This window comes from Dermacentor albipictus, chromosome 2 (genome assembly GCF_038994185.2).
Source record: "Dermacentor albipictus isolate Rhodes 1998 colony chromosome 2, USDA_Dalb.pri_finalv2, whole genome shotgun sequence".
Lineage (NCBI taxonomy): Eukaryota > Metazoa > Arthropoda > Arachnida > Ixodida > Ixodidae > Dermacentor > Dermacentor albipictus.
Genome location: NC_091822.1, coordinates 145,277,652 through 145,300,590, shown reverse-complemented (window position 1 = coordinate 145,300,590; position 22,939 = coordinate 145,277,652). Strand labels below are relative to the sequence as shown.

Below are 22,939 nucleotides of genomic sequence, written 5' to 3'. Positions count from 1 at the left end.
TTCCTTTCTGAATTTACGTGAATTTACGAAAGGGAGCTGCATGATTAAAATTAAACATGTATTTGCCAAATTAAAATATTGAAATATAGATTCTGACATATGGAAGCCTACATATACAGTGTCCCTTGCTCACAATGTCAGTAAATCCTATTGCCTTTCCCCACAGAACAGTTGGATCGCCAAAAAAGGGAGTTTCAGAAAATTAAAAAGGGTGCACTATGGGCCCCAAAATGTCAGAATCTGTATATCAATATTTTTATTGAACATATGCATGTTTTGTTCCAATGATATTCCTTCCTTGATAGATGGGTTTTTGCCAAATGCTGAGCTATGTGAAGTACCTATAGGGGCAATTAAAGTTGTGTAAAATTTTGTGACTTGATTCAAAGGGATCCTGAACCACCCCTCAGGTTTGGTTAAAAAGCACACTCCACGGATACACTAGCTTACGCTGCCGTGAACATCTCAGCCAAGTTTTACGGTCGTGCACAGTGCATGGAGCTCGCAAGCTGAGCACAAAGTCAAGTTTTTCTCAAGCTCTCTCACTTGAGCCTTCTCCTCACTCTTTTGGGGCTGCTTTATTTCATAATACTATAGCATATTCCCATACGCGGCTGCTATTGGCTTACATCAATCAAGAAAGGTGCTATGATCAGTGTGCTTCTTCCTGATGTTACTGTGCATATTGGTTGACGCAGTTTAATAAACCAGCTGAATTAAGCAAAAATCTGCATTTCAGTTTTCACTAGTTATAAAGTACGTCCAAAGAAGCCAACCGTCGTCTACTTGCGCTCGGACGCGGCCACCCGCGTAGGAATTAAGCTTCGGCCACCCTGGTTATCGGTGTCGCAGCTCTCAAGTCTTGCTAATTTCGCTTAGCTTGGACACTCGGCTAGCCTCAAACCACGCGAAACTTAAGGTCAGACCACATGCACGCTCGCCAGCGCCCACTTGCTCCTGGCTGCTCCTGGCTGCTCCTGGTTCGACGCCTTGGCAGACTTTGCTTCGCATTGAGCTATTGACAGTGCTTGAAAACGTGCAAGTTCGATGTGGCCTGAACACATCCAACCATCCATCGGTCAAGCTGGCAGATGACTAAGCTAGTTCGCACCACGCATCACGTCCAGACTTGAACATATCTGCATGACCACGCACTCAATCGCTGTCGTGCACAAAGCAAACGCTGTGCATACACACTACAGTTTCATGCAGCTCTGGTCTGCCACTGTTTGAGCGCACCGTGGTGCGCTGAGGACAAATGCACTTGATGCATCATAAGAGCCAAAATCAGAGATAGTGGTGTCGATATGAACATACGAAATCAAATTTGAACTGTGTGCCATGGTGTCATTCAGAAGGGCAGAGCGTTGTGGGCGTGCCCCACTCCACCGCAGCCTTCGTAGTGCAAGGCATTGAAGAAGGAGCAGAAGCACCGCGAAGGGGATTAACCCCACTTCTGCTGAACTTATTGAAGTACTTTTTGTGGCGAAGTATTTCTGGAATAGTCTACTTTAACTTCAAATGCATTTCTCAACTTGTATAGAAAGTGGTTCAGGCCTCCTTTGATGTTGCATGTGGGTGGGTTCAATCCAGTTTCTGGGAGCTGTGTGGAGCCTCTTTGCATTTACCGTGCTGTTCATGCGTGCGTTTTGCAGAGCCCAGGAGGCTCATCAGCTGAAGGATGAGCTTTTCCAGGCTCGCCTAGCAGAGAAGCAAGCCAAAGAGAAGCTTTTGGGAATCTTCGGGAGTCCCTATGAAGTACGGACGGTATGTGCTTTGTAATAGTTGAGAGTCGGCTAGCTTGCAGATCTGAAGAGCCCCCTTTGTGTATTTTGTTTATCCTCACATTTCTAGCTTCTTTGTACAGAGCAGTCCACTTACAGCAGTACCACATATAACGAACCTTGGTTTAACGAAATTCGAAATGTAACAAGCTATTTTCATTTCCCAATCGTAGTTGCATTAAAAACCATAAGTTGCCTTTTTGCAATATAACGAAGTAATTTCATGACACGGCTTCAATTTAGTAAAATTTTCGGCCATTTAAAGCATGTACTGTATGGCTAGTAAACCTGCCAAAACACTATAAAAATGTTGGCCGAGCCAAAAGTTATTTAATGTGTCCTTCTGCATGAAATGACGGAGCGGCGAAAACGCCATCAAAGCATGCGCGTCGGGATATGGAAGGCAGGAAACACCGCTGCGCCATTTGTAGTGTTGGTAAACAACTTGTGCAGGCCATGGAGTGTTCAGAAAAACACTAGAGCTGATGATTACATCTGCACAAGGGGCATGGGGAGGGAGTGAACGTCTGGTTACGTGATCAGGCACACCCTGGGGGGGGGGCCAAGAACACAGCATCTATCTGCCTTCTCCTCCTAGCCCGCGCATCTTCTCCTTGCACACATCCATGCATGGGCCATGCGCCTTATCTTTGAAGTAATCTCAATGCCACAAGTGCAAAGAGCGAGCCGAGACGTTTGGTGCATGCCACAAGTGCAAAGAGCGAGCCAAGACGTTTGGTGCCTTGATGCGCCTTGGGTTCCTGCGAGTCTGTTGTTGGTGAGCTGTCATACGCAGCGTCATTGCCATCACAAAATGGTGACGGAGCACATTTTCGGGAAAGTCTGTGGGTTCAGTTTGTGCTTGACTACAATCTGAACTGGCATCCTCAGTCAATCTCATTTGAATGCGCTGCCCCTTTCATAAGATTTCGGGCAACTCAGCGCCGGATGCATCGCCGTACACTGCCGCCAGTGTTCCCAGCACTGTGCCAAGCTCTTTTGATAATAAGGCGACGCATACTTTTCTAATTTCTAATGTAGATATACTTTTAGAATGTCTAATATAGAAATAAGCATTAAAGTCATCATTTCTGAAACAAAAGAAATCACCGTCCGTTTGCAAGCACGTGACTCCAATGACTACCTGACATGCGCAAAAATCCCAGAGGTCGTCTTCTACGTTGCACCAATGTTGGCAACACCACTGTCGATGCAGAGGTGTGGGAGAAGGGAAGAACAAGTGTGGAGGGTAAGGGGGGGTTAAGGCATCGCTGCTTTTAGACATTGAGGGGCTTTAGCTATTGCTAGTGCATGCAGCTTGCATAGTCTTCCCTGAAATTGCTAAGAAAAGGAGACTTGACCATTGATGTAGAATGTTAGATTTCAACTGCTTTACTTAACACCATGATGCAAAGGATTTTTCGGCCCTCGTGTGGATATCTTGTTCTGCATGGAATAGCGTTTCTTTAGGAGGAACATGGCTTGGAAATAAATTAGTTTTATGAGAAATTTGTTAAACCTAATGTGCTCAGAAATATGTGCAGAAACTCCACAAAAGGATGCCAAACTGCTCATCTTACCACAGAGCTTTGCTGACTAGAGTTCACCTTAAAGCATTTCAAATGAAAGAAGGCACAACTGAGTTAATGCTGAACTGTCAGCAAAGGTTGTGGGATCGTCCCGCACCTGCGGCAAGTTGTTTTTTCATACACTTTCATTTCTGTTAATTTATCGTTTCTTTATTTAATTTATTAAGCACAAGTAATTTCCGCTATGTTGTCCTTAGTGTCAGTGTTTGTTGGCTTCTTACGACATGACTAATAAAAACGGGCCCGTTTCTTCTCATTTTCTATTCTCTTTTTCTCAACTCTGTTTGCCGTGAAGACTTACGAGAACTCGGTTGTGGTGCCTGACGTGCCAACAATAGCAACAACCAACCTGCCAGCTGGCCTCGACCATAGCAGCTTTAACCTGGACGGTTCCATGCTGCATTCCCCAGTCAGCATCAGCTGCGACTTCACCACGGACGCTGACATGGCCCAGCTCTCCATGGAAATTGAAAAGGAGCGGTGAGTTGGTGCATCCCTCATTCATTTTACCCCGTTTCTTTTATTTTACACTCGCCTGTTAAGTTGTCATCATCAGCCTATTTTAATGTCCACTGAAGGATGAAGGCTTCTCCCACCAATCTCCAATTACCGCCTGTCTTACACTAGCTGATTCCAAGTTATGACTGCAAATTTTTTAACTTCATCACACTGCCTAATTCTCCTCGACTGCGCTTTCCTTTCCTTGGCACCCGTCCTGTAACTCTAATAAGACCACTGATTATCTTCGCTAAGCATTACATGGCCTCTTCAGCTCCAGTTTTTTCTGCTAATGTCAACTAGAATATCGGCTACACCCATTTGCTGTCTAATCCACATCGCTGTCTTCCTGTGTCTTAATGTTATGCCTAAAATTTTCGTTCCATATGTCTCATATGTAGCCAAACCTAAATTAAAGATTTGTGGAATGACCATTTGAAAACTACTTGTTTAGTTTCTTCTGTAAAATGTATTCTCCTCAAGGAAGTGTTCAAATGTCTTCTTGTCTTTTCATTTTTGTTCAATGTATTAACAAGAGATGCAATCACAAATGACCATATGGTGTTCTAATGTGTACAGTAGGCCGGAAGAATACAGTGAGCTGCAGTTGCTAGCAAAATACATTTTTAAGCCTCGGAGAGCCTGATTTCACATTTATGGCAGTACACAGATAAAGTACCATTGTGGACTAAGGAAACATGAATAAGTTGATGCTTTACTAGAACGCCATCTTTCATTTCCACTTTCTTCACTTTCTGTGATGTCGACATACCATATATTCTCGTATAAGCGGTGTACCTTTCTTTATAGATTTGAGGCCACTTATCGTGGGTGCAGTCCATACACCAGCAAGAAGTAAATATGTGTACGCTTTAAATAGCCAGCTTGCTTGCCACCGTATGAAACGACGTTGGGATGCCTTTACTTTAGCTTCATTTGCTGCCACACTTGTCATCGCTGCCACGTAACCACGGAGCCGCAACGCTTGGTTCACCGTAAATGGGTGTTACAAGATTAGATTGTCCTCAGACGCAGACTCGGAATTCAAGCCACACCAAAGGCTGCACGATGAAAAAAGCTATACGAGTTTTTGCATAAATAAAGATCGCCCACATATGTAACTGGCATGGCAGCAACAAAAGCTCACCGCACGAACACGTGCAGTACTGGTATTTACAAAGTGCAGAATCTGAATGTGCACACACAGCACTACAGGACAAGCTGTGCGAATTTCGCTGGTGCTTAGTCAACGATTGTAGAAACTGACCAGCACCACCCTGCTCAAAGGTGAAGCTGTCCTAAGACATAGGCTCAGACATCGCGCTGCACCTAAGGTTGCACAGTTAAAAGTTCCTGGTATATATATATATATATGTATATATATAGGTGCAAGGAAAATCGTATCATACCATGAGTAACATGAATGCATCATATGTGGCCAATACATATTGTAAGAGAAAACAATCGTCATTCAAGAAATGTCATTGATGTAAGGTGCACAAGATAACAAAGCATACCACAATAGCAACGAGAATAAAAATGCAAATGAACTGAAGAGACCCAAGTCACGACGTCACTCCTTAGAAAAATTTTTATGCAGCTGATCATGGAATGATTGATGGTCACAGATGGATGCGATAGAGGCGGGAAGACCATTCCAAAGAGCAATGGCACGTGGAAGTGCCGATGAATTGAAGGCTTAGGTCCTTTTGTGCATTTCAACTGCAACTACCGCCCAAACAGGAGACACATATGCATCTGTGTACCACAGAAGTACTGTTGAGCATCCACAGCTGATGGGGCATGCTGGTGCAAAAAAGAGGTCTGGCCCTTACACAGATATATTATTTTTCTAAAATGTCTAGGCCCAAATTAAGGGGTGCAACCCTTATACAAGAAAATATATGGCAATTTCTGCTTCTATCATTTTGTTTGAGACCTTCATCACTTCTGGTGACTATGTGCATGACTATGCAAAATCATGACTGGTCATAAGAGTGCTTATACTTTACTATAGTCTTTTATCTGCATTTTATTTGGTTATGATGTTTTGTGCATACTCAGCTGTAGTGTGGCATTGTGAACACCTGTCAACATATAGTGTTTGTGCGGTGCTTCCTGTCCGTGCTTTAAGGGAACCACATAATACAAAAAATACACGCATAAGAAGCAGGTTTGCCTAGAAATTTTGTTGTGGCCGTTTGCCAATTTGCACACATCGAATGTCATGTACAGCCGAGGCTTCTTCATTGGGATTGAACGTCTGGCTGCCTTTGCTGGTGTATGCAGGGTGGAGTATCTCGAAAAGAGCAAGCATTTGGCCGAGCATCTGCAGGAGCTCAAGTCTGAGATTGAGGTGCTCAAGGTGGAGAACAAGCTCACCTCCATGGACCTCATTTACGAAGACAATGTCATGCGCGGCGAGAACAAGTACTCCACTCTTAGGAAGGTGAGTCCTGCATGACAGCATTTGTCTTGCTGCCAGTCAGAGCCAGGAGTTAACGCTGTGGCGCACTCCCTTCTAAGGTGAACTTTGAGTATATGGATCTCCAAGTTGATCACTGTATGCTGGAGTGGCACATAGACAAGGAATGGAACTCGAGTGAAACAGTTGTTGACGACCCAATGCAATGACCTGATCCACTGCAATGACCTAATGCAACTAGAAGAGCTTAACAACGTTATGTGACAGTTTTCACGGTTTTCTGAACAAACAAATCACTAATGAAGCTTATCGACTCTCGTTACAACGGACCTTGATAATCCGACAAAAAAACGTCCATTTTATCCAAAGTCCGTAATACCCGAAACGCCCCACTTTCAAAACTTTCGTTGCGATATTTAACAGCTTTATTGCAAAAGTGAGTGACAAACGTCCAAAGTAAAAAACAAACAAAAGTCACAGTTTCACCCGAAAGGCGAAGCATTGATTGCAATAGCAAATTAAGCAAGATAAGCGCGGCAGCTGCAGCGAGTGAATTGACCTTTGTGCTGTCTCTCGCTTCAACGCGAACTACATGTCGAAAGCACACCGCATACGAAGCTCCCGGCACTGGGCGCACTTCGTCCACATCGCAGATCGCTTTCAAGATACGGCAGCCGCGCTGCAAGCAGCAGCCCCTGGAGCAGAATCCTCTCCCCCCCATGCCTCGTGCATAAAAGAATACTGCGTGTTTTCAGCCCACCTTCCTCCCTCGCATGCGCGATATTGAGCTGCGATTGTCGGCTCTCCCTCGCAAGTTATTTGTCAGCCCATGTCGACACGGCAAAAGTATGTTTTATACGCCCGATTTCGGAAAAAAAGAAAACGCTGATAATTTTGTCCACTGTAGCCGATAGTCCATTGTAGCATGGTCCATTAAAAGCGAACTTTGTTGCATTAATAAAATAGGTAGAACAAACTAAGGCCAAAATATTGTCTGTTATATCCGAGAATCTATTGCATGCAGTTCCACTGTAATGAGAATAGACTTATCTTGAGTAACTGAGAGGATGTTAGGGGGTAAAACGCAGGCAGCTTTTGAAGTGTGTTTGTCAATTTGAGGTAAATGAAAATTTCTAAGCGACCGTTTTTCGGCCTGTTTAGAGCCTGCTCCTCTGGGGTACCAAAAATGGCACAAATTTAATATTTACAGGAAATAAGAACCATTTTATTGGTGACATGTGCCAAAAGTTTCAAGTCTGTACATGAGATGTGTGCCCTGAAAATAATTACTGGATACTCATTATCTCCCAGTTTCTATGCGTTATACGAGTCTTGCAGTTGTATTTTCCTGGCCTTCTCAGTCAACTGTGCAAGGCACGTAGTTTATTTTTGTTGAAGCAGAAAGTATGTTGTTATTTACAAACGGTAAATTTTTAGCTTATGTAACATTAATTGCCGCTTTTACAAAAAGTTACTGTTTCAAGCGTTCCGGTGTGTCGCACTGTTGTTATCTGCACTGTTTCTCACAGTCCTAAAATAACAGCGCAAGACACCAACTTCAAGTTTAGTGCAAATAGATAGAATGTTAAGTGTAATGTGTGGAGAATCTTTCGCATTCTCTGCATTTCATAGCTTTTGGGAATTCGTTGCCATCATTTCATTAAAGAAAGAAAGAAAATAGTACAAGAGACAAACTGCATGATTTATTGCCTATGCTTGCATCTTGTGTTGTGACTGAATTTGTATTTGTCTTTTCATGTGTTTCTATTTATAATATGGGTGAAGCTTTTTTTATGTTAGTGTCTATCATTAGCAACATGCAAACAGCACATCCCAGCACAATCGACTTTTACACATTGCAAAATAAGTAATAGATTACAATAATTCATTCTAAAATGTAATTGATTAGTGACCAAGAATTGCCTAAAGATGTAATTGAGTAAATATTAATAATCAATTACTTCTGCATTACTGTATCAAGAATGCTATGTCACGCAAGAGACGTGCATGCTGTTTGTGACCTGGAAGTACCGGGTGCATAGTGTTAATGAAAAGAAAGTCGCACAAAGATAGATGACAATTATTGTTTGCAGACAAGGTACACCCCTAGTGTGCAAACTTCTATTAGAGGGCACTATATATGTATCTGTTGTGTACTTGCACAACCTTTTATATTTGCATCTTCTGACAGCCATACCATGTACGGGCCTGCTTTTTGTGCCAGCACTAATGACACACATTGTCCTCTTTTTGATGCTGCTGGGCTTCATGGGGCCCATCGTCATGAATTTCGGCCAACTAAAGACAGACAGGGCCATGTCGCACGTGCAAGACAAACCTTTTTAGTTGAAAAAACGAACGTCAAAGAAACCAACTCAAAACAAACAATGTACAGTACGACCTAATGGCTTACATTCTCCAGTCCTCAGATACAATGCATTGATAAGTCAAAAATATTTACATCCATCGACATGGCCATGTCACGTCATCGTCGCTGCTTCCAACGACACGTCAATAGGCCTGCCGATGCGTCGTAGATTCGACATTGCTGTGTTCGACATATGGCTTTCGGTTGGCCTGGTCCGTAGGTGAGGACGGTGGGGTGACTGAAGCGCCTGTAGATCGTAGCCGCAGAGAGTATTGGAAACGGCACTGTCAGCCTCTAGCTGCGGTCTCCGCCGGGGCGCCCTCTCAGCTCACAGGTCGCAGTTGCAACCGCTGTAGCCCCACTTTCACTAGGTTGCTGCTGCCTCCGCGATGCATCCTTCCCGTCCGGCCACCAGCTCCTCCTTCCGCCCGTCTTCCCAGAGCATAGCTGGGCTGCTTCTCTTTTGCTACGTGTCCTTTTGCCTCATTGGCCACATAGCCGCGTGTGCATTTTTCCATTTCTTTGTCTTTCATATTTTCCATTCTTTTTGGTTATACACCTTCATATTTTGTCACTTCTTTTCTTTCTCTTCCACATCCACCTCGCGCTTTCTTGTCCTCTTCATATCTTCTGTTTTTTCTTCTTCTCCTAGTTTCTTTCTTGGCTCATGACATCCATAAAGGCCTAGTATTGTCATTAAATTTTTCGTTGTAAGGCATATCATTCCTTCACATGCATTGCCCCACATGTTAGCACAAGTACTGAGCTTTGTGAGGACCAAATACAAATCGGTTGTCTATAGTGATAACTGGCCAGAAATTTGAAGGGTTATGCACATGAAACTGAGCAAATGCAGTAAACAGCTTTTTATTTCTTCATAGTTAATTATCTATTACCCAGTAGGCTTTAAAACGTGCAAGAAATCGTGTAACTACTCTTTACTTTGCTATAACATAATGCATTTATAATGTGAACATAAAATTTTTGTGTTATGTGTTCATGTTTTGCTTAACTATGGCATCGTCATTGGTAAGTCATGTTGGCTAATAAGAAAGTATAAAAAGCATGAAGTGAGATAGTAAAATGACCAATTAAAGCATGAGTGGGTGCATTTGCTTTAATGCAATTTCTTGCTTTCAAATTTCTTTGCATTTCAATTGTGTTAAAGGAGTACTGACACAAAATTTTGCAATCTTGTTTTTTCTGCTGCAATAAGTAGCTAATGACCCAGTAATTATGGCACGAAACATCATTGGTCTCAGAGTGCGACAGGTAATTATGTGGAGTCTTGTTTGTAGCTACCAGTCCAAGTTTCGGTTTGAGAGAGCAATGAGATGGGCTAAAAAAGGAATGTAAATACAGCTGGACATGTGATCACACAAAACTGTGATGTGCCACACTCGCCAGCACGAGCTGTGTTGCTAGTTTGTCTGCTACGCCTGCACATGCTTCGCGATATCCTCGCCATCACCCTCGTCCTCGTTTTCATTGTTCAGCGGCAATTATTTTCTACTTGCTGTAGTCACCGCCGGCTTAGATGTGGCCTACCACACTTGTCTGGATCCACTACAAAGCAGCGACTCGGAAAGTGCAGCTAGCAACAGATATTAATATGCATACGCACTGGTACAAGTAGTACGAGCCACTCGTCGCAAGCACTTTTGGAATGAAGCATATTCCGGAGGAGAACCAGAGGCGAGGTAAAAGTCGGCACAGCATCAGGCTTGGGGGTACGTAGCCTTAGCAGAAGATAGTCGGACTGCTCTAAGCTTGGCCGGTTTTGTTTATACCAGGCACGCTCAAAATGAGACGAGCAAACCTGGCTGCTCTTCAACGGGGTCACTTCTAAGCGTCCAGTGGCGCGCACGAACTCGGACCACTTCTGCCGCTTATCCACGCCGACAGTATAGCCAACAAGCAAGCCAGGCAAGCTGGCGTTCACTGGGAAAAGGTATAGCATAGGCCTAGCTTGCTGGCCGTCGGATTTGATGCCGACGACCCTTCCGACCCATCCAGAGCTGGTAATAAAGCATCTATATTCATAAACACAATCAGTGTCTGCACATTTCTGTCGCTCGTAAATGACAATACAAATAGTTTTCCCATCGCTGTTGATAGCGACGAGAAAACACGTTAGCCAGGCGAGCTGCTTCACAGAAACGATTGCTCTGCACTGACTGCTTGCAAGTTGAAATGACGCCAACGATTTACTATATTATGCAATATTTTATCGCATGCACACTTCTGAGGTCACTTTACCAGTTATTTCGTGTCAGAAACAAATTTTATCAGATTTTTCTGTCGCTGTCAGCAGCGAAGAGGTCAGCGTCAGAACCAGGCAGGAAAAAAAAAAAGAAAAACACCGTGACGATTGGAGCAGTGAGAAACTTGCTCACAGGGCCCGCACCGACAGCAGTGCAAACTCGTGACGTAGCATTTTCTCGGTTGTTTATATTCCTTTCTTGATGTCGTTGTCGCAAGGTGCTGCGTTTTGTAGTTTGCTGCACGCACGTACTTCAAAATTGATTTTGAATATGTTCAAAGCTGCATTTGCCGTTCATATTTTGCAGACGACGTGTGTATGCCCACATAAATCAATCTCGCATGTTAACTCGACTTTGAAATCTTGTGTCAGTGTTCCTTTAAGTATTCGAACAGTACAAAACTGCTGCTCCGAGGCATAATGCATTTGTTGAAGTTACTGAAGTGAAAAATAGGGGTCTTGGGTTCAAAGCTGTAATAAGCTTTAAGCAGTATCCCAGCGCCCAGTGCACAAAGCTTTTATGGGCAACAACAATAAACATTGAATATTTTTAAAACCACAACCAACACTTAGTTGTACATTGAGTCTCTAAGGGAAGTACTACACCTGAGAACCGAGATGTCTGGTGAACAAGGCACGGGGTGAAGGCAGCGAGCTTCTTTTAATCAAGCACAGAGGCCTAGCTCCTAAAGTTATGTCAGTGATTGTACATAAGGGAGCTTACTTGCCTTGCAGATACGTTACTGCTAGTAATTTAAGCAAAAGACCCACTGTGGTTGCTTAATGGCTATGGTGTTGGACTGCTAAGCACGAGGCCGCGGAATCAAATCCTGGTCACCGCGGCCGCATTTTGATGGGGTGAAATGCGAAAACACCTGTCTGCTTAGATTTAGGTGCACATTTAAGAACCCCAGGTGGTCCGAATTTCTGAAGTCCCTGCACTACAGCGTGCCTCATTATCAGTTCTTGGTTTTGGCACTTAAAACCCCATAATTTAATTTTTTATTATTTATGCAACACCTTGTACTGCGTGTACTGGGTTATGTTAATTGTTATGCTTGCCAGGCCAAAGCTGTAGTTAATTTTATTTTTCTGCCATGAAGGCAGAATTCACCTACCTGTTCCTTTAGCAATGCTTCTCGTATAGAATTATGTATGCAGTCAAGACTATAGAACACATAGAATCGGTTTTGGGTACCTGGGTTGGACATTGACTTTTGCGCATTAATATTTGCATGAACTCTACATAGGATGTTACACAGTGCAAATTGTACATGACAGTTGTCGTTTGGGTCCTCCAGCAAAAATGGGGAAGAAAGAAGAAAAACTGTGGAAGCAGTTGGAAACAAGAACACCGCAGCAATTTCATTAATTTATAGATTTTCTTCTTATAAAATGTCGAAGACACTTCTTGAGCCTTAGAAAACATTCTTTCATCCAATGTGCAAAGCAATGACACTGGCATTGGTAAGACCGACAGCAATGCGTAAACTGTGTGGATTAAAAGCCACAGCTTTCTTCATTTTGTGTACGGTCGTTTTATTGTCACTTCTTCCCACTAGTGTTTAACTTCTGTCACATGGACGCTGGTTTGTTACTGTATCCAGCCAGTGCTGTGTCCTGCACAGACAGCACTGGCTGCTTCATGAGGCATGGCTATTCTGTGTTTACAGTGTTAAATAATTCTTCTATTTTGTTTAGAACAAAAGTGTTTTCTGTTGGAGCAGTTCCATATTTGCGAAGGAATACTGCTCTTTTTAAATCTGGCATGGTAGCTTTGAGCAGCTCTTCCTTGTTCCATGTGTAACTGCCATATTTTACGATTTTGTCATAAAATGCCTGATTTTTAGCGCTCATTTACGATTGTCGTACTGATGCGAGTATTTTCTGATTTTTATTTGTGTATCATTTTGGGCAAAACCAATGTCAAAAAAGACAAATACAGCACTTGAGTGCTTTATTATGGCCCATTTTTGGACCTGTCGATTACATACAGACCAACGTGCATGGCAGGGACATCAACTGATAGTATCAATGTATAGACCGTTTCATCGGGTGAGGAAGATAGGGCAAGTCGAGAGCCTTTCCTCCTCTCTGGCTTGGGCGATCCGGCGTGGCGCTGCTTGAAAGTATTGCTGTCGCGTGCTGTGGAATGATTTCGAGATGTTTTAGATGGTACTTTGTGAAATTTACGCCGTGTCCGTTCATATAAGGTCGTCAGGGAAGGCTTTCGGTGCATCGTTAACTACAATAGGCGGAAATATATTTTGGGGGCGCGGAAATGTGACGCGTTTTATCAGCTGCGGTGTACGCACATTGTCAGTCGCGGTATGTGTATGTGTTGTGAACTATTTTGCTTATATCGGTTTTAATTCAGCAAAGAAAACCGGTGTCTCTGTATTAGCAGCATGAAATGGTAAATCTGCTCAATATCTGATAGCTTGGCGTAGGGAGTAAAACAAAGCATAAGAGCGAACGCTCGTGCACGGCCAACCTAAGGCAACCACGAAACATCGAAGCGGCAGGCGCTATCAAATATTTGTGATGCACCGGCATCGTTCTCGCGCATTTCAAGTCTAGTAAGCTTAAAATTGCCATATGTCTACGCTAGCCTTCCTACATGAAGCCGATGGCGCTGCTCAACACAGCGATCACTGCGGTTGGCGAACCAGCACGATACATATGTAAGCTGTGCGCTTCGGCATTGCTTTTTTGGCCTGCATATAGCCATAATATATGAGAGGGATAGCATAAAAAGAATGCGAAGCCTATTTTTGAGGAAACATTTCCATAATGCGTGTGAGTGCGTCGTAGAGAACGGAACGAACATAACTGAAAAAAAATTTCGGTTATTATCCGCTTTCTCGAAAAAGCAAGAGGAAACAGGCTAACACCGCAATAGGACCTCGCATAGTCATGCTGCACAAAGTTTATAAATATATAACCGCTGATGCCGTATGCTTGGACCATGCGGTATATAGAACAAAGATATATGTAATCCAGCACCTACCACTGCTTAGGACGCTCGCACAGTTCGTAAACAGTCCCTCTGCTGGACAAGCTTAATTCATATTGTAAGGCATGCTGCTATTACTTGCCAAAACTATTTTATTCTGGGGCGGAAACCTCATCAATCGAACTAAGTAGTCACGCAATGTAACATGCAGTGAACAGTTTAAATGCTTGTCATAGTATAACGTCACAGCTCCTGTCGTAGCAGAACGGTACCCACGCTGTTACGATCGTCACGTATGTTTCATGGCTCCTTAACCGCAGCTTAGAAACAGAGAATAATACTGCAATAAGGTTATATTAGTGACTGGAACATTCAGAAATACACAATTGATCTCCGAGGATGATTGTAGGCTCAAACATGCGTGCACACATCGCGCTGTGTGTTTCCTCCACCTCAACGCCAGCAGTAATTCCAGCCATGACGCCTTAAACCACTTCAGCACGTCTCACAGAACCGTTTACCACGTACAAGACGCACGTCATACTAAACAGACCGCACGACCGCGAAAACAAATGCCAAAACCTACCGCCGAGCGTATACCTGCCATGCAAAAGACCGCTTTCACCCAAGCCAGTATGGCGCTGCTCATAGGCGGCGCCGCTGCGTTCACAATATGGCGGCGCCTACGAAAAAACGGTCTATAATGGCAACTGGATTGTCGACAGCTGTTACATAATTTTTTCATTAATGAACCATAAGCATTTCTGTTTAGTTGTGGCACAAATCGTTCTTGCTGCAACTATAGAGGAGCGTGCCTGTTCACAGTACGCATACTGAACAAAGCCTGCAAACCTTTACTTATGTTAAATAATCAAACAATTTGTAGTATATTCCACCAAATGTTTTGTACTTTTTGGCTTTGTGTGTATCGTCTTGGTCTTAAGGTTGGCAGGTCTGTATGTATCATGTCCTCAGTAAATGTGTGAAACTAAAGCAAAATGCGTTCAAGCAAAACAGAATAACATTAGTTTTTTTTTATAGAGGTTTCTGTAAGTACTATTTCAGTAGTTATTGCCATCATCATGGTATTTGGAAGAGGGGAGATAAGAAATACAGCAGCTGTCCAATGTTCAGATCTAGCATACTTCTGAAAGGAATATATGCAGATAAAAAAAAAAGTAACCCAATCATTTGGTGCGAAAAACTTTAGTGATAAGTGAGCGTTCGCAAGAGATGTCAATTACTGATAAGTATGTCCTGACTTCAGTCTTTTCAGAACTTAAGCATTGTCAAGTTAGGTAAATTTCTTTATTTTAACTTTATTATTATTGGGCATTTTTACATTAAGGCACTTGCTTTTAACATGTGCCCACTCAGGTGTTTTTGCAAACAGGCTCATAGTTGAGGTAACTACATTTTTACACAAAGCATTTGGTATATTCAGAGCGCAAGAGAAATGTGGATCTGTGTTTAGGCCTTCTTTTGTACTAAGATTTGTTCATGTCATACTCATGCAGTGGATAGTAAAAACAATAACAATAGCCAAGACACTGGCAGGTTCATGAACCCCACTACATTTGTGAATCTTGCCCTACATCTGCAGTAAGAAGCTCTTTATGTCAGATTTGATCTGGTCCCCATTGGGTAGGACTTTTTCATGGAAAGTTTCACTTTGCAACTGGCTACAACAATGTTGTCATTGCCAGCGAGCTGCAGAATTTTCCAGCTGTGACCTAGATAACTTTTGTTAGGTGTCTGAAGTGGCTTTTGTCTTTTGCAGCTCAGCATTGCACGCAGTGTAATTATGTTCCGCAGCTCTCAGTGTTGTCTATGTCCACTGAGCGAGGTCATGGGCATGTGTGTTTTAGACATCTTATTGTCTTGGCCCCCCCCCCCCCCATTTTTTTTTTTTCGCTTCAATGTCTTCGTGCTTTCTTTTTTTTTCTTTTTTAAACAATTGCAGGCGGTTGCACGGGATGCTATGTCTTTTCTGAAGGGAAAATTGTTTTATTTATTTTATTAGTACTATACATAAAGCACAGGTGCAGTATGAATACACAGTTGGCTAACGTGAAAGAACAAATCTGATACACCACGCCATTTAGAAATGCAAGAAACTTGGATAGACTTGGCACTATTAAAGCCACCTCAAGTGCAAACATGACATTTACCCGCTGTTGAGTTCTTTTGTATGTCAGTTGCTGTGGAGAGATTGAAGCATAGAGTACCTCAGCTACACCATTTCTGAATGTTCTCTTGCGAAAAATTTAGAAATGAGTCAATAATAATTCAAAGTTAATAAATAATCAAATGAACAAAAAAAGATGGCTATGAGGATAACTGTGATAAACATAATGAGGCCGCCACAACGGAGAGTTGCGCATTCTTGAGCAGAGAGGAAACTTTCACTGAAGCTCGGCTCTTGCAAGGCATTCAGCATCTGTGTTAGAAAATTGGCTCCTGGCATGGTCCAGCTGGTCACAAAAGTTTTCTCACTAGGAAGTATTGAAAAAAATTCCGGCAGAACCCACCTACAATGATTGTTTAGGTTGTGTGAGAATATTTGCACAACACGCACGCACACACACTTGAGGTAGGTATTGAGTTTGTATTGCCAGGCTACGCCCCCAATGCCTCCTTCACGAATACTGGCAACCATTTGTTTGTGGTATTAGAAATGTCAGTATTAAAGTCCCCTGTCACTATCGTGGGCATGGCCTTCTCCTTTGTTTTGTCATAGTACGGAAGCACTGTATTACTGTATACAGCGCTTGTATTGTGGAGTGTACCGCACAGCAATACCAGCAAGGAACGCTTGTTTTAATTCAATAGGATGATCCTCATACTTTCCAGTGTTCAAACATCTGTCAAGTCTTCTTCCTCATCTTCCAATTCCCTCTTTGTTTTACGGATTTTTGTCCCTACGGTAATTTCATATAGCCACTGAGCTAGTCACATGAACAGTTTTCTCGCTAGGAAACAGAAAAAACTTCTAGCTGTGACCCATGTAAGCAGTATGGGTAACCGTGATATGATTCGGTACTAGCGGTTGTGTGTCGTACGTCATAAGATTACTTTATTCCCAGCTGTCACAAGCATGCTCACTCTTGTCGAGGTCACGAGGATTTGCAGTGGAAACAGCTCAGCCTAGCCCGCTGAGGCAGATTGATGCGACATGTTGTCGAGCTGTGTGCACACAGGACGCGCAACACTTGTATGCTCTGTACGTTGCCTTTTACTGATATTCCTGTCTGCCTATTCATTTCTGTTCACCTTTTTCTTTTTCTCTCCAACTCCGTGCCGTTGGTTCAGGTACTTTACTTGAAAGTGGGTTATCGTTTTTCAAGGTTGGCATCGTGGCTGCTGTTTCATGCCATCCACGTATTCAGCTGTGCCTTAGTGCTAGCAAAGTTTTACAGATGAACCTATATTCATATTTCGGTGTATCATGGTGAAGAACTTACTGCGAGTTTGTGGGAGTCAAATTCTTGGTGTTATTTGTATGTATCACACAGCATATTTAATATATCACTGCATGCAACCAGTTGTTCCTCCATATCACCGATAAAAAGCAAATAATGAAAGTCTGACTTCGACTTTCCACATACTTCTGTGGTCTGGGCATTGCAATTATTTCCTTTGGGGCAGCTATCACAGTTGCAGTGTTGAAGCCAGTCATTGCTCAGGTCACGTCAATTCAGTGTGTCTACTGGGCATAGCCCTAGTTTCTACTGAAAGACAGAGGTCGGGATTCTCTACATGTCCTTTTCATCTTAGAACGATAGCTCTACAACTTCACGTACAATCCCACAAAACGTCTGGTTCCATAAATCTGACCTTCAAGCTCAGCCAAGGTTAAACTGGGACTTAGTCTGCCACTGATGGCGGTGGCTCCGTGCTCCACATAGATGCCCATACCTTGAAAACGATCTGCGATGCAGGCAAAGTGTGTGGTCATGCAGGCCTAATCTTCAAAGCGATCTGTGGTGAGAACAAAGTTCACTGAGCGGTGCTAGCTTCATATGCGCTGTGCTTTCGACGCTTGGTTCGCGTTGAAGCAATACGCAGCATGAAGGTCAATTTAAACTATTGCTTTATCAATCACTTCCTGTGCACTGCAAGTGATATTTTCAAGTAGGCTGACTTGATTCTATTATGCAGCCATTGCAATTGAGCTTTACTAAAATTATACCATTTGCACTTTTAAAGTGCCAAGGTAGTAATGTTTAACTCAAATATGCAGGAATGTGATAAGCATTCAATCCAGTATGAATGAATTCTCATCAGGTGTGCCACAGGAAGGAGTCCTGTGAAAAAATGCTTAACAGATCTTTTGTTGCCGAGTGACTTTGGGAGTTTCACAGGGGCATTAAATGTTTTAGCTACACTTGGCAGATTGAAAAGTGCATTCTACAAAATTTTATATACTTAGCTCAGAGTATGTTTGTCTCACTTGAGCATCTTTCACCCCCCTCACTTTCTTCGTGCAGCTTGTTCTGTGCCCTTATTCTGTCCTTGCTTTACTTTTCGAAATTTTACATGGACATTTTTGTATTCCTCTTATTCCTCCTCTTATTCCTCCTCGTATGAGTGGTGCAATATTTAGTGCAATTCATATTACTTTTATGCAGTGCTTATGTTCATAATCTTGTCTCTAGATATTTTAGGTACTGAGACCAAAAAAAAAAACAATTATCTACAATTTGCTATCTTTCATGCAAAGGTCGCTAGTGTGAAATGTCGTAATTGCTGATGCTGTTGCGCTTATTTGGGGCACCAACCACTGGGTCAATCTGTGGAGTGTGTGCTGCGTGCTTGTCTTTGCTCTGTGGCCCCATTAGCACTGCGAGACAGCAAGAATGTGATTCGAGTCCGCCAATGTTTGCTGCACACACAGCTGTGTACTTCTACCAGTGCTAGAGATCAGTCGTATACTGCATGCACCTGTTTTGCGAGCAGCAGCTGATCCCTTTCTCTCTCCCTCTCTCTCGCATTTCTTGTGATTGATATGTCCCTATTTCCTCTCACACCTGCTGTGTGATGCTAGCTCCTTGGTGCTATAGAGTGTGTACATGCTTTTGTGGTTACTATTATATTATTGTTGTGTCTGTCTGGCCAGCTGTTAATGTGCTTCCAATCAGATGCAGTTGCATTATTAGTGTGCAACACTTTTGTCATGGCCAGCCTGCGTTTTTTTGGAAATGTGCAAATTTGGGATGGTGAGAGAGTGAGTGAATGATTCAAGCATAATTAGGAGGGAGCGTGCATCATGTGCAAAATAAGCATTGTTTCTATTGCAAGCTGATCGCCATTTGCAACTTTTTGTGTGCTTCCATATTGGTTGTAAAGAGACATGTGACACATCGATGGCAAGGCGATGAATTAGTTTGTATTAGAGTAGGGGTTTACGGTAGTGCGCGAGGATCTCGCCGATCGCGAGGCTACGGCCTCGCGATCGGGGTCTCGCGGGTGGTGAGGCCGCCCGGAAAACTGCCGGCTCGAAGAGGAGTGACGTGCGCAGTATACGCTTGCTCGGGCGTCGTCGTGCGCGGCTTCGTTTACGGTGGTACCGGCGTAGCTCGGGGCACAGGTCAGGTGGACGCGGCAGCGACGGGAGGGGTGTGTGCCGGTGAGAATGCGTGGTGGGGCGCTTGGGACGAGATGGGTCCTCCGGTATATTTACGTAGGTCCGTCTTGCGTCGCCGAATCGCGTCGTGCATTGGGGCTTCGCCCACAGGCCGCTCGCGGCGTTGTTTGGCGGCGCCATGTATAGTGTCACTGAGCCACGTGACGGCTTTCCTGCGGACTTCGTCTACAATCTGGTCATGCTGTTCTATTTTAAAAAAACATACAAGTTCACTTGTATATTCGTTCGTATTGAGGCCGTACGGCGTGGTGCTAGCGTTAGGCAACGTGGCGACGCGCCTATCGCAGTCAGAAGAAGAAGTAGCAGAAGGCTTGCCTCTCGTTGCCGACCGACTATCCTTTACTTTTTTTTTTTTTTCTGTGCCTCCACGCGAGAGTGGACCCACATTTGACGATTCGGTTCGCCGACTTCGTAAGATTAAATCAAGAAGCACGTGCATCTTCTCGGCACCGCCGCTCCTTGAGACAGCGGTGCGCTCTGAATAAGAATCAGTTTGACTAACTTGGACGCGCTAAAATTATCCCGCTCCCTTCGCTCACGTTGCGGATCCCCTTTTGCGTGTGGCCGTCGATTTTCGTGGATTGCCGCACTGCATGCGCCGTCGAAGTTGCAGTGGCTTTAGAGAACCTCGACGCCTGCTTGCGCCCTGTCTTCAGAAGCTGGCGCAGGAAAACCCCTGCGTCATCCTGATCTTGCCCCCTCTTCTCCGGTGTCTCTATTTTGTTAGCTCCGTATGTCGCAATGAGCGGACGGCAACTCCATCTCTCTCTCTCTCGCTCTCTCTCTCTCTCCATCTTTCTCTCTCTACCTCACTCGCAGCAAAGGTGCTCTCCGAGAGCACAACGTTGCGTTTCCTGCAAAGAGAGGGAGCACACCCAGGAAAGCAGGCGTTATTCTTTAGGGCAGCAAATTCATTTCAGGTTTGGTGGGTTTGCTAGCTCGAATCACGGATCCATAACAAACGCGTCAAAAAGGTAGAATATAACGAGCTTGGCAGCGTGAGCCACCACCCCGTTTCAAAGGGGAAGCTCATAACGTCCATCTATCCGTTCATCCATAGCTCCGCTGCTGCTTCGCTATTTAGCGGCATCCAACAGAAAATTGGAGCGGAAAGCGTTTCATAACTTTCCCGTATGCTAGTGCTGATCACAGTGTTGTCAGGCGTATTTACTATCCATTAATCCAATTATTCGCCGTTCATCTTACCTACTTTCACCGGGGGTTAAAGGGACAAGAGCCTGTCTTTCGAGAAATTTAGCGCCAGTGCAGCGTTTGCTCCTGCGCCTCCGTCAGGGCCAAAGCGATCTCTATCTGGGCAGCCATTCTCTTGCCTACTCTGAAGTAAAAGCCGTTACTGTTAAATAGTCCTTGTACGCGTGAATATCTCGCTTATGCTTTGGGCGTGCGTATGAAAACACCCTACCGGTGATGACGACGTCTATTGCCATCGCCTTTGAAACGGTGCGGCGGCAAATAGTCACCGAGCCTGCTCGAGCCTGTCGTATTTTACTACATCTGTTGTAGTCTAGTCTATCTCTCCTTGATCTCTCTCTTCCTTAAAACATTTGCCCCTGTATTGTACAATTACCTATGCCTGCAACGACCCTGGCCCTGTAGATGTCTTCCTTTCATTTTTTTTTTCACATTTATACATTCCTTTTTTTTTCACATTTACACATTCCTTTTTTTTTCACATTTACACATTTCGATGTTCTCGCTTATTGGCATGTCTCCGGCGAAAAGCGGACGGAAAGAGGACAGGCAGGTTTCGTCTTCTATTCTGCTGTCCGTTTCGTTAGTGCCGGACTTGCTGTTGTTTTCGACCGTGGTGTTGCGCGTAGCCGGGGTGTCAGTTGTGACGTCCAACTATAGCGCTCGACTCAACATGTCATCTTGTGTGGGGACCACATTTGCAAAGAGTTTTGCTACACTGCTGCTGTTCATGGGCTGTTGGCAATTGCAATTATTAACGGACTCACTTGGCAACTGTTTCTAGAAGCGCCTCTTTCTTTGTAAAGGCATCGGTTCTAGAGTGCCTTCATATTACAGCGCCATATATATATATATATATATATATATATATATATATATATATATATATATATATATATATATATATACATATATATATATATATATATATATATATATATATATATATATATATATATATATATATATATATATATATATGTATGTATGTGTATGTGTTTCATTTTACAGAAAAGATATTTTAAAGAGGGGTGGTCGGAGCCCCCAGTCCAAGGCTCCACTGGCCTCTGCCGCCTGCCTGATCTGGCTAATTAAGGACTTTTGTCCTGCCATGGGCGAGCTGTGCCTCCCACTGCTCTATTGTGTTATTGCCATTTCGACTAAGAGGGCGCTTAGTGCACTCCCAGGAAACATGTATTATGGTGAATATGCCACCCTACAGCGAGTAGGATACATGCGTTTAGCAGCTTTAGATGGGAGAATACCCCAGTCTGTATTTCGCGCCAATCGGCGGCCTCTTCCCCACTGAGTTGTGGGTGAGGCGGCAGGTATTTTCCGCGGACGCCGCGCTGATGAGCTTAAATTCATGGGATTTTGCGAGGGATAGTGCGAGTGGTTCGGGTTACAGGAGGACGCCGTCGCTCGGTTGGTACACCCTCGAGCTAACGCGTTCCGTTACTTCCCTTGTACCCCCGCGGATAAGCGTAGGGCGCTGCAGCAACGGCACTATCGTGTATTGTTGAGGAGCCCTCCCTCCAGGTGTCGCCACCTGTTCTGGCGGCCAGAGAGGCGGCGGATTTGCGAGGCTTAGTGGATCATGCTCATTCTAGCGCTACCATTGCACCGTGGCTGAAATTGATGTTCGCGATGGGGCCGTTTTTCGCGGCTACCTTTCCGGTCGTCAAGTGCTTGTTATAAACATATCTGAGCGATTGCTGGACTGGTCTCTATAACGTCATCGCTTGGCGTTGTCATGCGTTATATACCGACTGCCGGTCACGGTGCTGCCGGTGCGTGTGTCTCATTACGACTTAAAATGCAACAAAAACATAATCAGTGGTGAAGAAACGCGCACAGAAGACGAGACAATCCGCTTAGTTTTCTTGTCAAGTCAAAAAACGATGAAGACGACGTGCTAGTGCATAAAGATTTAATCGTGCTTCTTTTCTAAGCGAGCATACGTGTGTTTTACGCATCCATTCAATACACCGGGCATCCTACCTGTCCAACCTGGACAAATGGCTGCAGCCTTTCGATTTGTTTTTCCCCCGCGGTATTTCTCTGCCTCTAGTTTTGTCTATATAGCGCATAGAGAGAGAGGGAGACAGATAGATAAAAGAGATGAGAAAGCCTGGGAGGTTAACCGGAAGGTAGATATCCAGTTTGCGACCCTGCACTGGGGAAGGGGAGACAGAAA

At 43.9% G+C, this 22,939-nt stretch overlaps 1 protein-coding gene across 2 annotated transcripts in view; it reads left to right on the top strand.

Moving 5' to 3' along the window:
• The window catches only part of Mer (ezrin/radixin/moesin family protein merlin), a 43,672-nt gene that overhangs the window by 18,340 nt on the left and 2,393 nt on the right, over positions 1 to 22,939 (top strand). The window contains exons 13-15 of one of the 2 annotated variants that reach the window (XM_065435598.2): positions 1,656 to 1,758; positions 3,669 to 3,853; positions 6,161 to 6,320. In XM_065435598.2, the coding sequence (XP_065291670.1) occupies positions 1,656 to 1,758; positions 3,669 to 3,853; positions 6,161 to 6,320 (448 nt within the window). Of the gene's footprint in view, positions 1 to 1,655; positions 1,768 to 3,668; positions 3,854 to 6,160; positions 6,321 to 22,939 lie in introns of both variants that reach the window. The other variant, XM_065435597.2, reaches the window with a different exon arrangement.